This window comes from Capricornis sumatraensis, chromosome 12 (assembly GCF_032405125.1).
Source record: "Capricornis sumatraensis isolate serow.1 chromosome 12, serow.2, whole genome shotgun sequence".
Lineage (NCBI taxonomy): Eukaryota > Metazoa > Chordata > Mammalia > Artiodactyla > Bovidae > Capricornis > Capricornis sumatraensis.
In genome coordinates, this window is record NC_091080.1 from 93,384,815 (window position 1) to 93,395,912 (window position 11,098).

Genomic DNA, 11,098 nt, shown 5'->3' on the forward strand with positions numbered 1-11,098 from the left:
GGAAGATATAGTAGCATGCATACCCAGAGAGAGAGAGAGAGACAGATTCCAGTTAATCTGACTCCTCCCAGTCTAGGTCAGAACCAGTAAGTATATTAAAATTAATGATTCCAAAACGTCATGAATGCCATTTCGCAGCCCTTAATGACAACAACAAAAAGTGTAGTTCTCAGCATTACATTTTGCGTCAAAGAAAAATCTGTAAATCCCAAGTATAGTCGTGAGGCAGCACATATTGTTTAGGGCACTTCAGGCTTGAGATGAACGTGTTAGGACTTATATTTTAAGCAGCTCAAAACAGAAAGAATTGTAGTCCATCTCTTTTGCTTCCATAAGTTTGAACATCTTCAAACTAGAACTATAACCTTAGAAAAAACATTTAATATCAATTGTTGAAACACACTCCAAACAACAATTGAAACTACCCAAATCCTTCAGTGTAGCCTCAAAATTAAGCTCTTTGCTTTAGTGGCATTTTTAAATGGGTGATTACAGCTATGCTCGAGCTATTGGTCTTCTAACCTTGTCCATTCAATGTTGAAGTCATTGGCATACATTTTAAGAACTTGGTTCAGTTCAGTTCAGTCGCTCAGTTGTGTCTGACTCTTTTTGACCCCATGAATCACAGCACGCCAGGCCTCCCTGTCCATCACCAACTCCTGGAGTTCACTCAGACTCACCTCCATCGAGTCCGTGATGCCATCCAGCCATCTCATCCTCTGTCGTCCCCTTCTCCTCCTATCCCTAATCCCTCCCAGCATCAGAGTCTTTTCCAACGAGTCAACTCTTCCCATGAGGTGGCCAGAGTACTGGAGTTTCAACTTTAGCATCATTCCTTCCAAAGAAATCCCAGGGCTGATCTCCTTCAGAATGGACTGGCTGGATCTCCTTGCAGTCCAAGGGACTCTCAAGAGTCTTCTCCAACACCACAGTTCAAAAGCATCAATTCTTCGGTGCTCAGCCTTCTTCACAGTCCAACTCTCACATCCATACATGACCACAGGAAAAACCATAGCCTTGACTAGACGGACCTTAGTCGGCAAAAGAGTCCGAAATACAGTACTTGGATGCAATCTCAAAAACGACACAATGATCTCTCTTCGTTTCCAAGGCAAACCATTCAATATCACAGTTATCCAAGTCTATGCCCCAACCAGCTGCAGAAGCTGAAGTTGAACAGTTCTATGAAGACGTATAAGACCTTTTAGAACTAACACCTAAAAAAGATGTCCTTTTCATTATAGGGGACTGGAATGCAAAAGTAGGAAGGCAAGAAACACCTGGAGTAACAGGCAAATTTGGCCTTGGAATGCGGAATGAAGCAGGGCAAAGACTAATAGAGTTTTGCCAAGAAAATGCACTGGTCATAGCAAACACCCTCTTCCAAAAACACAAAAGAAGACTTTACACATGGACATCACCAGATGGGCAACACCAAAATCAGATTGATTCTATTCTTTGCAGCCAAAGATGGAGAAGCTCTATACAGTCAACAAAAACAAGACCAGGAGCTGACTGTGGCTCAGATCATGAACTCCTTATTACCAAATTCAGACTTAAATTGAAGAAAGTAGGGAAAACCACTAGACCATTCAGGTATGACCTAAATCAAATCCATTATGATTATACAGTGGAAATGAGAAATAGATTTAAGGGCCTAGATCTGATAGACAGAGTGCCTGATGAACTATGGACGGAGGTTCGTGACATTGTACAGGAGACAGGGATCAAGACCATCCCCATGGAAAAGAAATGCAAAAAAGCAAAATGGCTGTCTGGGGAGGCCTTATAAATAGCTGTGAAAAGAAGAGGCGAAAAACAAAGGAGAAAAGGAAAGATATAAGCATCTGAATGTAGAGTTCCAAAGAATAGCAAGAAGAGATAAGAAAGCCTTCTTCAGCGATCAATGGAAAGAAATAGAGGAAAAGAACAGAATGGGAAAGAACTTGGTAAAACTAATCAAATATTTTCCGGCTAGCTAGCCCAAGGGGTAAAGTAAATGTCTTACACACATTACTCACCACTGCTTACCTAGTGCAGGGGACAGTAGCTAACACGTGGTGAAGTGTGAAAGTCGCTCAGTCGTGTCCCACTCTTTGCGACCCCATGGATATACTGTCCATGGGATTCTCCAGGCCAGAATACTGGAGTGGGTATCCTTTCCCTTCTCCGGGGATCTTCCCAACCCAGGGATCAAACCTAGGTCTCCCGCATTGCAGGCCGATTCTTTACCAGCTGAGCCACAAGAGGGGGAAGCACACGCATGGTAGGCGCTCATTAAATTTTTTTTTGTTGAATGAAACAATTTTTTTTTTTTGTCTCATGTGTCTGTGAAGTCCATGTAAACATGAGGGATCACTACTGAGAGGACATCATGATTTAAAAAACAAAGCCAAAACAAAATGGTCCCGCTTGATTATCACTGAAAGGAGTAAATTCTTTCTCACCTTTATCCTTAAATCCAGATGAACACTTCTCAGTTAAAGGCAATAAATGCCTGGATTAAAAGTACCTACCTCTTTCTTTATTTTGCGGGGCTCCAAAATCACTGCAGATGGTGACTGCAGCCATGAAATTAAAAGACGCTTACTCCTTGGAAGAAAAGTTATGACCAACCTAGATAGCATATTCAAAAGCAGACACATTACTTTGCTGACTAAGGTCCGTCTAGTCAAGGCTATGGTTTTTCCTGTGGTCATGTATGGATGTGAGAGTTGGACTGTGAAGAAGGCTGAGCGCCGAAGAATTGATGCTTTTGAACTGTGGTGTTGGAGAAGACTCTTGAGAGTCCCTTGGACTGCAAGGAGATCCAACCAGTCCATTCTGAAGGAGATCAGCCCTGGGATTTCTCTGGAAGGAATGATGCTAAAGTTGAAACTCCAGTACTCTGGCCACTTCATGCGAAGAGTTGACTCATTGGAAAAGACTCTGATGCTGGGAGGGATTAGGGGCAGGAGAAGGGGACGACAGAGGATGAGATGGCTGGATGGCATCACTGACTCGATGGAGGTGAGTCTGAGTGAACTCCAGGAGTTGGTGATGGACAGGGAGGCCTGGCGTGCTGTGATTCATGGGGTCGCAAAGAGTCTGACACGACTGAGCGACTGAACTGAACTGAACCTCTTTCTTGCTCACGTACTTTAAAGTTACTTGTATCTTTTTTCTTATTCAGCGTTCACTAGGCCACATAATATCTTTGTTTCCACATAGCGTCAGAGTACTAAAGTCTTGTGCAGGCTAGTGGCCTATAAATGAAGTTTAACTCAGCGTCCGCTTTAAACTGGGCCCAAACTGGAAAAATGTGAATCTCTAAGTGAAATAACAACCGTTTCCCCAAAGTTTCGAAGTGAACGTTCTCTTGATGTGAGGGTGGATTAAGGGGGCTGAGCGTAAAGAGGAAACTCATTTCAAAGTGTTAAGTACTGTTCGGCGTTGATCAGCGCAGCAAGGATCCAACGTGAAAACTCGTTTCAAAAGACAGAAACAGCTCAACGCTGTCTCGCACTGTTTACGAGCCCGTCACCTGGCCAGGGCGAGCCGCGCTGCGGACAATCGCCCATTTTAAAAACACCGGGCTGGGGCTGCAATTCTACTGGTTACAGAGAGGGACTGAAAACTTCCGAGCGGTCTCGGCTGTCACAACGCTGCTTCTGCGGACACTCGGGGTTCCACCAGAGCCTCGCTCCCGGGTCGAGGGGCGGGACCGCGCGAAGCAGCGGGGCACACAGGAGGGAGGCCGACCCCCCACCGGCCGGAGAGGGCGCGCAGAGCTCGTAGCGGACGCCCGTAGGCTGGGGCCGAACTACCGGGCAGGGTTAAAGACGGCGACAGGACCTCTGCACCCAGGGAGAGGACCCACGGGGCGGAGAGAGAGCCTCCGAGCTCGCCTGCCTGCAGCAGCAGCTCGCACGCAGGCCCCGGGCTCGCGGACAAAGCCTCGGTGTGGTTACGCCCACGGGGCGGGTCCTCGACCGGAAGGGGCGGGCCCGCGCGCGGGCTCGTCGTCTAGGCAACGGGGCTCACAGAAAGCCCAACTTGAGTTTAGCACCAGGAGGAGAGAGACGTGGAGGGAGGGGAGGCCCCGAGACCGAGAGAGAAACCCCCCGGGACCCCTGACTGGAAGCCGGCCCCGCCCCGCTGTGGGTGGTATTTCGAAGTGGGGGCGCGGACTTCAAGAGCGGCATCCAGGCGACGGGCGAGAAGGGCCACCCAGCCTCTCCGGGGGCCCGGCGTGGGTTCCCCTCTCGAGCCTCTTTGTCTCCAAGCCGCTTGGCTCCAGCCTCCAGCCGGCGACACAATAAGGGCGGGCGGTGTTGGACCGCGCAGGCGCGCGAGCCGCCGGGGCCGCTGGGAATGGTGGTCCGACCGCCAGTTGGTAGGTCTCCCGCGCGGGCCGGCGGCCGCCGTGGCCGCCCTAGTGCGCACGCGCGCCCACTTCCGCCCGGCCGGGCCCCGCCCGCCTCGGGAGGACGCGGGTTTCCAGTAGTGAGACCCCGGTGGAGAGGGCGGTACCCGAGCTCACCCATCCCTCCTCGTCCTGATTGGACCATCCAACTGTGCGCGGCAAGTCGATTGGCTCCCGAGGTTGCCAGTCTGTTCCGAGCCGTACTTATATATTTCTCCGCTGCAGAGCGGGCTGGGGGAGTGCGAGGGGCTAGAGGCTGGAGAGAGGTTGTCAGCGGGCTGGCGGCGGGGCTGCTGCTGCGGGCTTATCTCCGGCAGTCTGGGGCGGGGCCTACTGCCGCCCTGCGGCACCCCCCACGCCCTAGTGGGAGTGCGGTGCCGCCCGACGCCGCTCTGCCTGCAAGTGCGAAACTCCTAGTAAAGTTTGCTCCCCGCCCGCCGCCCTCTGCCCGCGAGACCCCCGCCCGGGCCGGAGTGACAGACAGAGCCCCACCCCCGGGCGGCGGGGCTGACTAGGGGCGTGCGTGCGGCGGGGGCGGGGCCCCCGGGGGAGGAGGCGGTGGCGCCGGGGCGCATGCGCGGTGCCGGGGGGCCGAATGTTTCCCAAGTGTTTGAAACTGGTATTTGGGTTTTCCACGTTGGACAAGTGCGGTGCGGCGGGCGGCGCGCGCCCCTTCCCGCGCTCGCTCGGCCCCGGCCCCGGCCCCGGCGCCGGGGTGCGCGCCCGCACGCCCGCCCGTGCCCGCCCCGCGCCCGAGGCCGCCGAGCGCCGGCCCGGCCCGCCAGGAGCCGGTCCCCGGGCCCAGGCGGCGCGGCTCGCAGATGTAGCGGCGCGGGGCCGGCTGGAGTCGGGGGGGGCGCGCCGGCGGGCGGGAGCCTTGCATTTTGCAGCGCCGGGCTCCGAGGGGGCGGGGGCCGGAGGAAGCGGAAAGCCGCGCGGAGTCGCCGGGGACCGTGGTGAACCATGTTGAGCCCTGCCAACGGGGAGCAGATCCACCTGGTGAACTACGTGGAGGACTACCTGGACTCCATCGAGTCTCTGCCTTTTGATCTGCAGAGAAACGTCTCTCTGATGCGGGAGATCGACGCGAAATACCAAGGTACGGCGGGATGGATGGGCGGGGGCGGCTGCTCCATCCCCGCTGGTGGCGGCGCGCCGCGGGGCCGCGGGCCGTCCTGCTTCCCCTCTTGGAGAGCCGCGAGCCCGCGGCGGGGCCCTTGCCGGGCAGAAACAAAAGGTCTGGGGCGTCTTTGATTTGCCAAGGTCCTTGTGCGCGAAGCCCGGGCACGGAGGAGGAAGGAGGAACGAGAGAGGTCTCGATGCCAGGCTGCGCGAGCAAAGCGCTCTTTGTAGTGAAGTGACGAGGCGGGGTGCTGCGGGGGAGGGGGCGCAGGGGGCGCAGGCCACGGCGCCTGGGGAGGGCTGTGCCGCGGTCGTTAGGCTGAGGGGCGCGGGGACGGGGCTGCGCGCAGGGCTGCCGGGAGGGCGCAGAGGGCGAGGGGTCCCCGGAACCACCTCCACCCAGTCCCGAATCTGAGTGTTACGTAAAGTCCGGGGTCCGTACTCCGCATGGTGCGGCTCCAGTCGCCCCCACCCAGCCCCCGGCCCTCGCGCTGCGCCGGACACCGAGTGAGGGGTGCCGCGGCCGGGAGTAGCTTGCGGAGGGCCAGGGCTTTATTCCGTGTGTGCCGTGGGAAGGGAGGGGAGGGATGATGGGGCGAGGAAGTCGCCCATCCGTGCTGCGCTCGGGGGGGCGCAGGCAGGTACCTTCGGTTTGGAGAGGGACCTGGCAGGGGAGGGGATCTGTGCGTCGTCCTCTGCAGCCACTGCCGCCCAGACTGCCCGAGAGACGTAGGGGTCGGGTCCGCGGGGAATTGTCGGCCGTTGGGGAAACTTTGCTGCCCGGTCAGGCACGGCGCTGGGGGCTGTGTCTGTGCCGTGGACAGTCCCTCGGAGTTTACTAATGTTTACAGGGCTGCGCAGCAGGGAAACGGAAGAGCGGGGGGAGGTGGATAGCCAGGAAGGGCCCCACACGAACCCAGAGACCGTATGGCAAGGCGCCCCTGCGCGCTCTGCCCAAGGCTTGCCTTCGCGGCGACTTATATAGGCGCCCGATTAGCATATTGCGATCGTTCCGCCTCGGCCTCCTGTGATTGGCCTCGGTATCTCCCATGGAATGTCCTTATCAGTCCGTCGGTGAGCCATTGGTTCCTGGGCCGGATGGGGGCGGACCTTACACTGTGAGTGGCACTGCTCTGTTTCCGCCGCCTTCTTTTTCCCTTGCGTAGAGGGGCGGGCAGGAGGGAGGAGGTCGAGTCGATTCGAATGTCTTCGGGTCGGCCGGCCTCCGGCCTCACATTGGCCATTGGTACGGCTGGGGCGGGCTGTGTCCTCCCTTCCTGCGTCGTGATTGGTGCCCCGTCTGGCCCACGCCCTCCGGTCCGGCGATCCCTATAGGCAGTGGCTCCAGGGGCGGGGCGCGCCGCCCGCTGGCCGCCTCTCCACTGGTAGGGTGCGGCTCGGCCCCGCCCGCACCCCGCCCCCCCAAGGACGGGAGCGGGTCACTTCCGCCGCGGAGCAATGGGGACACCCGGGGGACGGGGAGAGACCGGCGGTCCGTGCCGCCGGGCCTGGCGAGGATGCAGTCGCGCCTCCTGCCGGGCCCTAGGGGCCCGCGGGAGCGGCGGCGCCGTGAGTGACCCGGGACTGGTGGGTGGGTGCCCCGGACTCGGAACGCGGGTGGCGTGCGCTGCGCTCGGAGACGGAGGTGGATGACTCGCTGTTTACCGCCTCAGAGGCGCGGTGACAGCCGCTTTGCGCGTGTCCGGCTCCACAGGAGAAGACCAGCCCCGCCGACACCCCGGCGGGGCCCCGAGGGAGCCTCGTCACCTGGCATATAGTGGTCGTAACTCATTCGGTTGGGATTTACTATAAACGCCGAGATTTGCAGCGCAGTCTAGTCTAGAAATTAAGGCTTCGTTCTTAAGTTCTCGGTTGCAAGTCAAGCTTTGATTAACAGTATTTGCTTATTTTCAATGGGACATTAATTCATAAGGATGGGTTGTAATTCGTTTGCCAATGATATTTGAGGTTATTTTCAATTTGAAATATTTTCCAGTTATTTTTAAAACGTTATTTTTTTTTAATGGTGATGCACCCCCAAGGAAAGGGCTTCCTAATAGAACTTTGGTACCATCCCTATGTAAAATTAAAATACATCTCTAATCATCGGACAGATCAAACTGTTCTGCAGTCTCCATTAACTTTAAGACTCCTTTCATAGTACCGTTACTTTCACAGGGTGCTGGTGTGTGGAGCCTTTTTAGAAAAAAAGGGTTAGCAGCAGTTGGCGCTAATGGAGCTAAAGAGACCAGGATGCCTCCCTAGTTAGCACCCGAGTTCTTGTTTACAGGTATTTGTACTTCAGTGGCTTTGTTGATAAGAGTGCCTTTGCTTGGGGGCACTGAAGAAATGTATGCTGTTGTGCAGGTAACAGAATTATTTCTTGGTGATTTTCTGATGGGATGTTTGCTTCTTTCCCACAGTAAGGCTTAACAGGGCTGTGAGCTTGGTTGTGATGTGAAAGAAGCTGTATGCTATTAACTTTCAAATTAGTGGTATGATGGAATTGGTGTCTTTTCAATGAAATGCTAACATTGTCTTCAGAAACTTGGGTTACTGATTAAACCAAGTGATACAGTTTTGTAATGTGTAATTCACTTAAAAATAAATGGCAGAAACTCATATTTTAACACCTATGAGATAGAACTTGGATAAGCTGAACAGAGCTGCTTGTTTTCAGGATTACTTACTCCAAGAGCCCCTGAGACTCTGGCATTCCTCCTTTCTAGTAGAAGGCAGTCTGAAGAATGTAGCCTGGAAAATAATACATGCTTGAGTGGTGTTGGCCTAAGTTCGTTTGTTTACCCTGGTGTTAGGTGTGTGCCTTATAACTAATTGGAGATAGCATCTGGAAGTGGTCATGTCACATTTTATACACCCTCTACCCACATCCTCCCCAACTTCCTAGCTGCAGAGTTGAATTGCCTTATCTTAAGAGACTGCAAAGGGTTTTCAGGAGTAAAATCTGATACTGTTTAATGATTACTGTTTAGGGAAAATAAGTCTGGGAATTTCTGTGTATTTAAGTAGAGTTTTGGCAAGAATATTTACTTGTTTCAGTCAGATTTATCTAACAGCTTTTATTTCTTGAGAAATTGCCTAGTTCCATTTGCCAAATTACGTGTTAAAATCAGGTATACTGTTTTCTAACCTGCCCAAATAGGTTAACATTTAGTAGGAGGGAGTTTTGTTTGTTTTAAAATCTGTTGTCTTTTGTAGATACAAATGTTATTGTTCTAAGCAGTAAAGGGAAAAGTGAAAGCTGTTACCTTCATGTCCAAGCAGGGCTGCCCTTGTCTGGCTCCTCCTTACAGACCATTCTTGTTTTCAGTAACAGGGTGATACAGAGATACTCCAGTGCGTGCTGTGATGCAGTGATGTGGCTAGTAAACTGAGGCCATGGGCCACTGAGTAGTATTTATATAATCTAATTTCATAGTAGCTTCTAGATGTCGGCGCGCTAAAATAAAGAGAATAACAGCCTTTTAAATGTTCCCAAAATGCTTGGATAAAAACAATGGAAATATAGGACATAATCTTCAGTTTTATAGAAAATAAAAGCTTGGGCCTCAATACCTCGCCTAAACTTGAACTCTCCCCATGGCTGCTTGTCCAGGGAGTTTTTGTTACCCATGCTCTGAGCGCACGCAGAGTCCCTTGGGAAGCTTTGGGGTACACTTTGATAAATGGGAACCGTGTTAACGTTTGTATTTAGTTCCATGGATTTTTTTTTTTTCTTTTTGTAACGGGGTAAAAGCCTGTTAGAAAGGCCTAGGTGTTACAGATTTTTTGTCCTAGGAAGCCTTGCGTTGATCATTTTGGTCCCTGACAACCACGGTTTTATGGGTTGGAGACTGTGTTCGGCGGGGGTCTCACACTTGTTTTCCCCTTGGCAGAGATCCTGAAGGAACTGGATGAGTACTACGAGAGGTTCAAGCGGGAGGCGGACGGCGCCCAGAAGCGGAGAGCGCTGCACTGCATCCAGCGGGCGCTGATCCGCAGCCAGGAGCTGGGCGACGAGAAGATCCAGCTCGTGAGTCAGATGGTGGAGCTGGTGGAGAACCGGGCCCGGCAGGTGGACAGCCACGTGGAGCTGCTGGAGGCCCACCAGGAGGCCGCTGACGCCACGGGCCACAGCAAAGCCGGCCAGGACAAGTCCAAAAACGAGGCGATCGCGCAGGCGGAGAAGCCCAACAACAAGAGGTCCCGGCGGCAGCGCAACAACGAGAACCGGGAGAACGCGGCTAATAATCACGACCACGATGACGTCACCTCGGGGACGCCCAAGGAGAAGAAGGCCAAGGCCTCCAAGAAGAAGAAGCGCTCCAAGGCCAAAGCGGAGAGGGAGGCGTCCCCCGCGGACCTGCCCATCGACCCGAACGAGCCCACGTACTGTCTCTGCAACCAGGTCTCCTACGGGGAGATGATCGGCTGTGACAACGACGAGTGCCCCATCGAGTGGTTCCACTTCTCCTGCGTGGGGCTGAGCCACAAGCCCAAGGGCAAGTGGTACTGCCCCAAGTGCCGGGGCGAGAGCGAGAAGACCATGGACAAGGCCCTGGAGAAGTCCAAACGGGAGCGGGCCTACAACAGGTAGTGGCGGGCCTGCTGGACCCAGGCGGCCGCAAGCCGCGTATTTATTGCGTCGCCACCGGGCGGGCGGGCGCAGGGATGCACCTGTGGATGGAGGAGGCGCTGTCCTCGGTCGGGCGCCGGGCGTCTCTGCTGTCCGGAGGTGCACACGTGTAACAGGAAGGTGGTCTATGGATCAGCGTTTGAGAAACTGCAAATATAGGTTTGAATGAAACACCCAAGTCAGTCTCTGATTTTTTTGTTGTTGGGGGTTGGGGCGTCTTGGCAGCAACCTCACGCATTAGATGTGGGAAGAAGAGAGTCCATCTCGCCACTGTTCTATCTGAATAAAAATGTGACTACTTCATGAGCACATTCTTTTAAAAAAGTTAGCCAAGTTGATAAAAACATGGCCTGTGGCCTGTTCGTTCCCGCTGTAATAGTGTACATCCATGGAACAATTCAGTAGACAAGTTTTAACGCTTGAAAATTGTTTTTGGAAAACACCAAACAGTTAATTTTACCAGACAAACATTTTATATCCTGGCCCATTCCCCAGATGGCCATTTTTAAATGACTGCGAACGTTTGTTTCTGAACCAAACCGGAGAGGTCCAGCTTCAGAGCACGCTTTTGCTATCACAAATACCCGGGTAGCTATCTCTGACTTACAGGAATTGTACCGATGAGGGTTTTCAAGTGGACCTGGCACTTCCTGTATTGTGATCAGAAGTGCAACCAGATGCCACCACATGCAGGAGACCGCTGCAGACATGACGTGAGGAAATAAATGCGACTTGGCCAGTTTGTTCATCTACCAGTATCTTTAATCTTGACATAAGTACGTGTTACATTTTTGTCTTAAAAACGTGTACACCAGCAGACAAAGCCTTAAGAAAATTTTGTATTATTGTTCTCACGTAATCAAGTAGAAGTTGCCCTAACTGCCAGGAGAAAAATAAGGGTTAAAATAGGAGCGTATGTTTAGAGCAGGAGTTGG

General features: G+C 53.4%; 1 protein-coding gene across 2 annotated transcripts; it reads left to right on the forward strand.

The window, feature by feature from the left end:
- The first annotated feature begins 5,319 nt into the window (after positions 1-5,319).
- Positions 5,320-10,320, forward strand: ING1 (inhibitor of growth family member 1). 2 transcript variants are annotated; one of them, XM_068984538.1, is made up of 2 exons: positions 5,320-5,504; positions 9,424-10,320. In XM_068984538.1, exons 1-2 carry the CDS (start codon positions 5,369-5,371, stop codon positions 10,122-10,124), a joined length of 837 nt encoding a protein of 278 aa, XP_068840639.1. In that variant the 5' UTR covers positions 5,320-5,368; the 3' UTR covers positions 10,125-10,320. The 2 variants fall into 2 exon arrangements, with proteins under 2 accessions (XP_068840639.1, XP_068840640.1); XM_068984539.1 differs by lacking the exon at positions 5,320-5,504 and adding an exon at positions 6,973-7,096.
- Positions 10,321-11,098: the final 778 nt, after the last annotated feature.

What these genes read in the sequence shown, in the direction of transcription:
- ING1 (XM_068984538.1), top strand. Translation starts at nt 5,369, where the DNA reads ATGTTGAGCCCTGCCAACGGGGAGCAGATCCACCTGGTGAACTACGTG. An exon ending in GATCGACGCGAAATACCAAG is followed by an intron (nt 5,505 to 9,423) that starts GTACGGCGGGAT and finishes TCCCCTTGGCAG; the next exon opens with AGATCCTGAAGGAACTGGAT.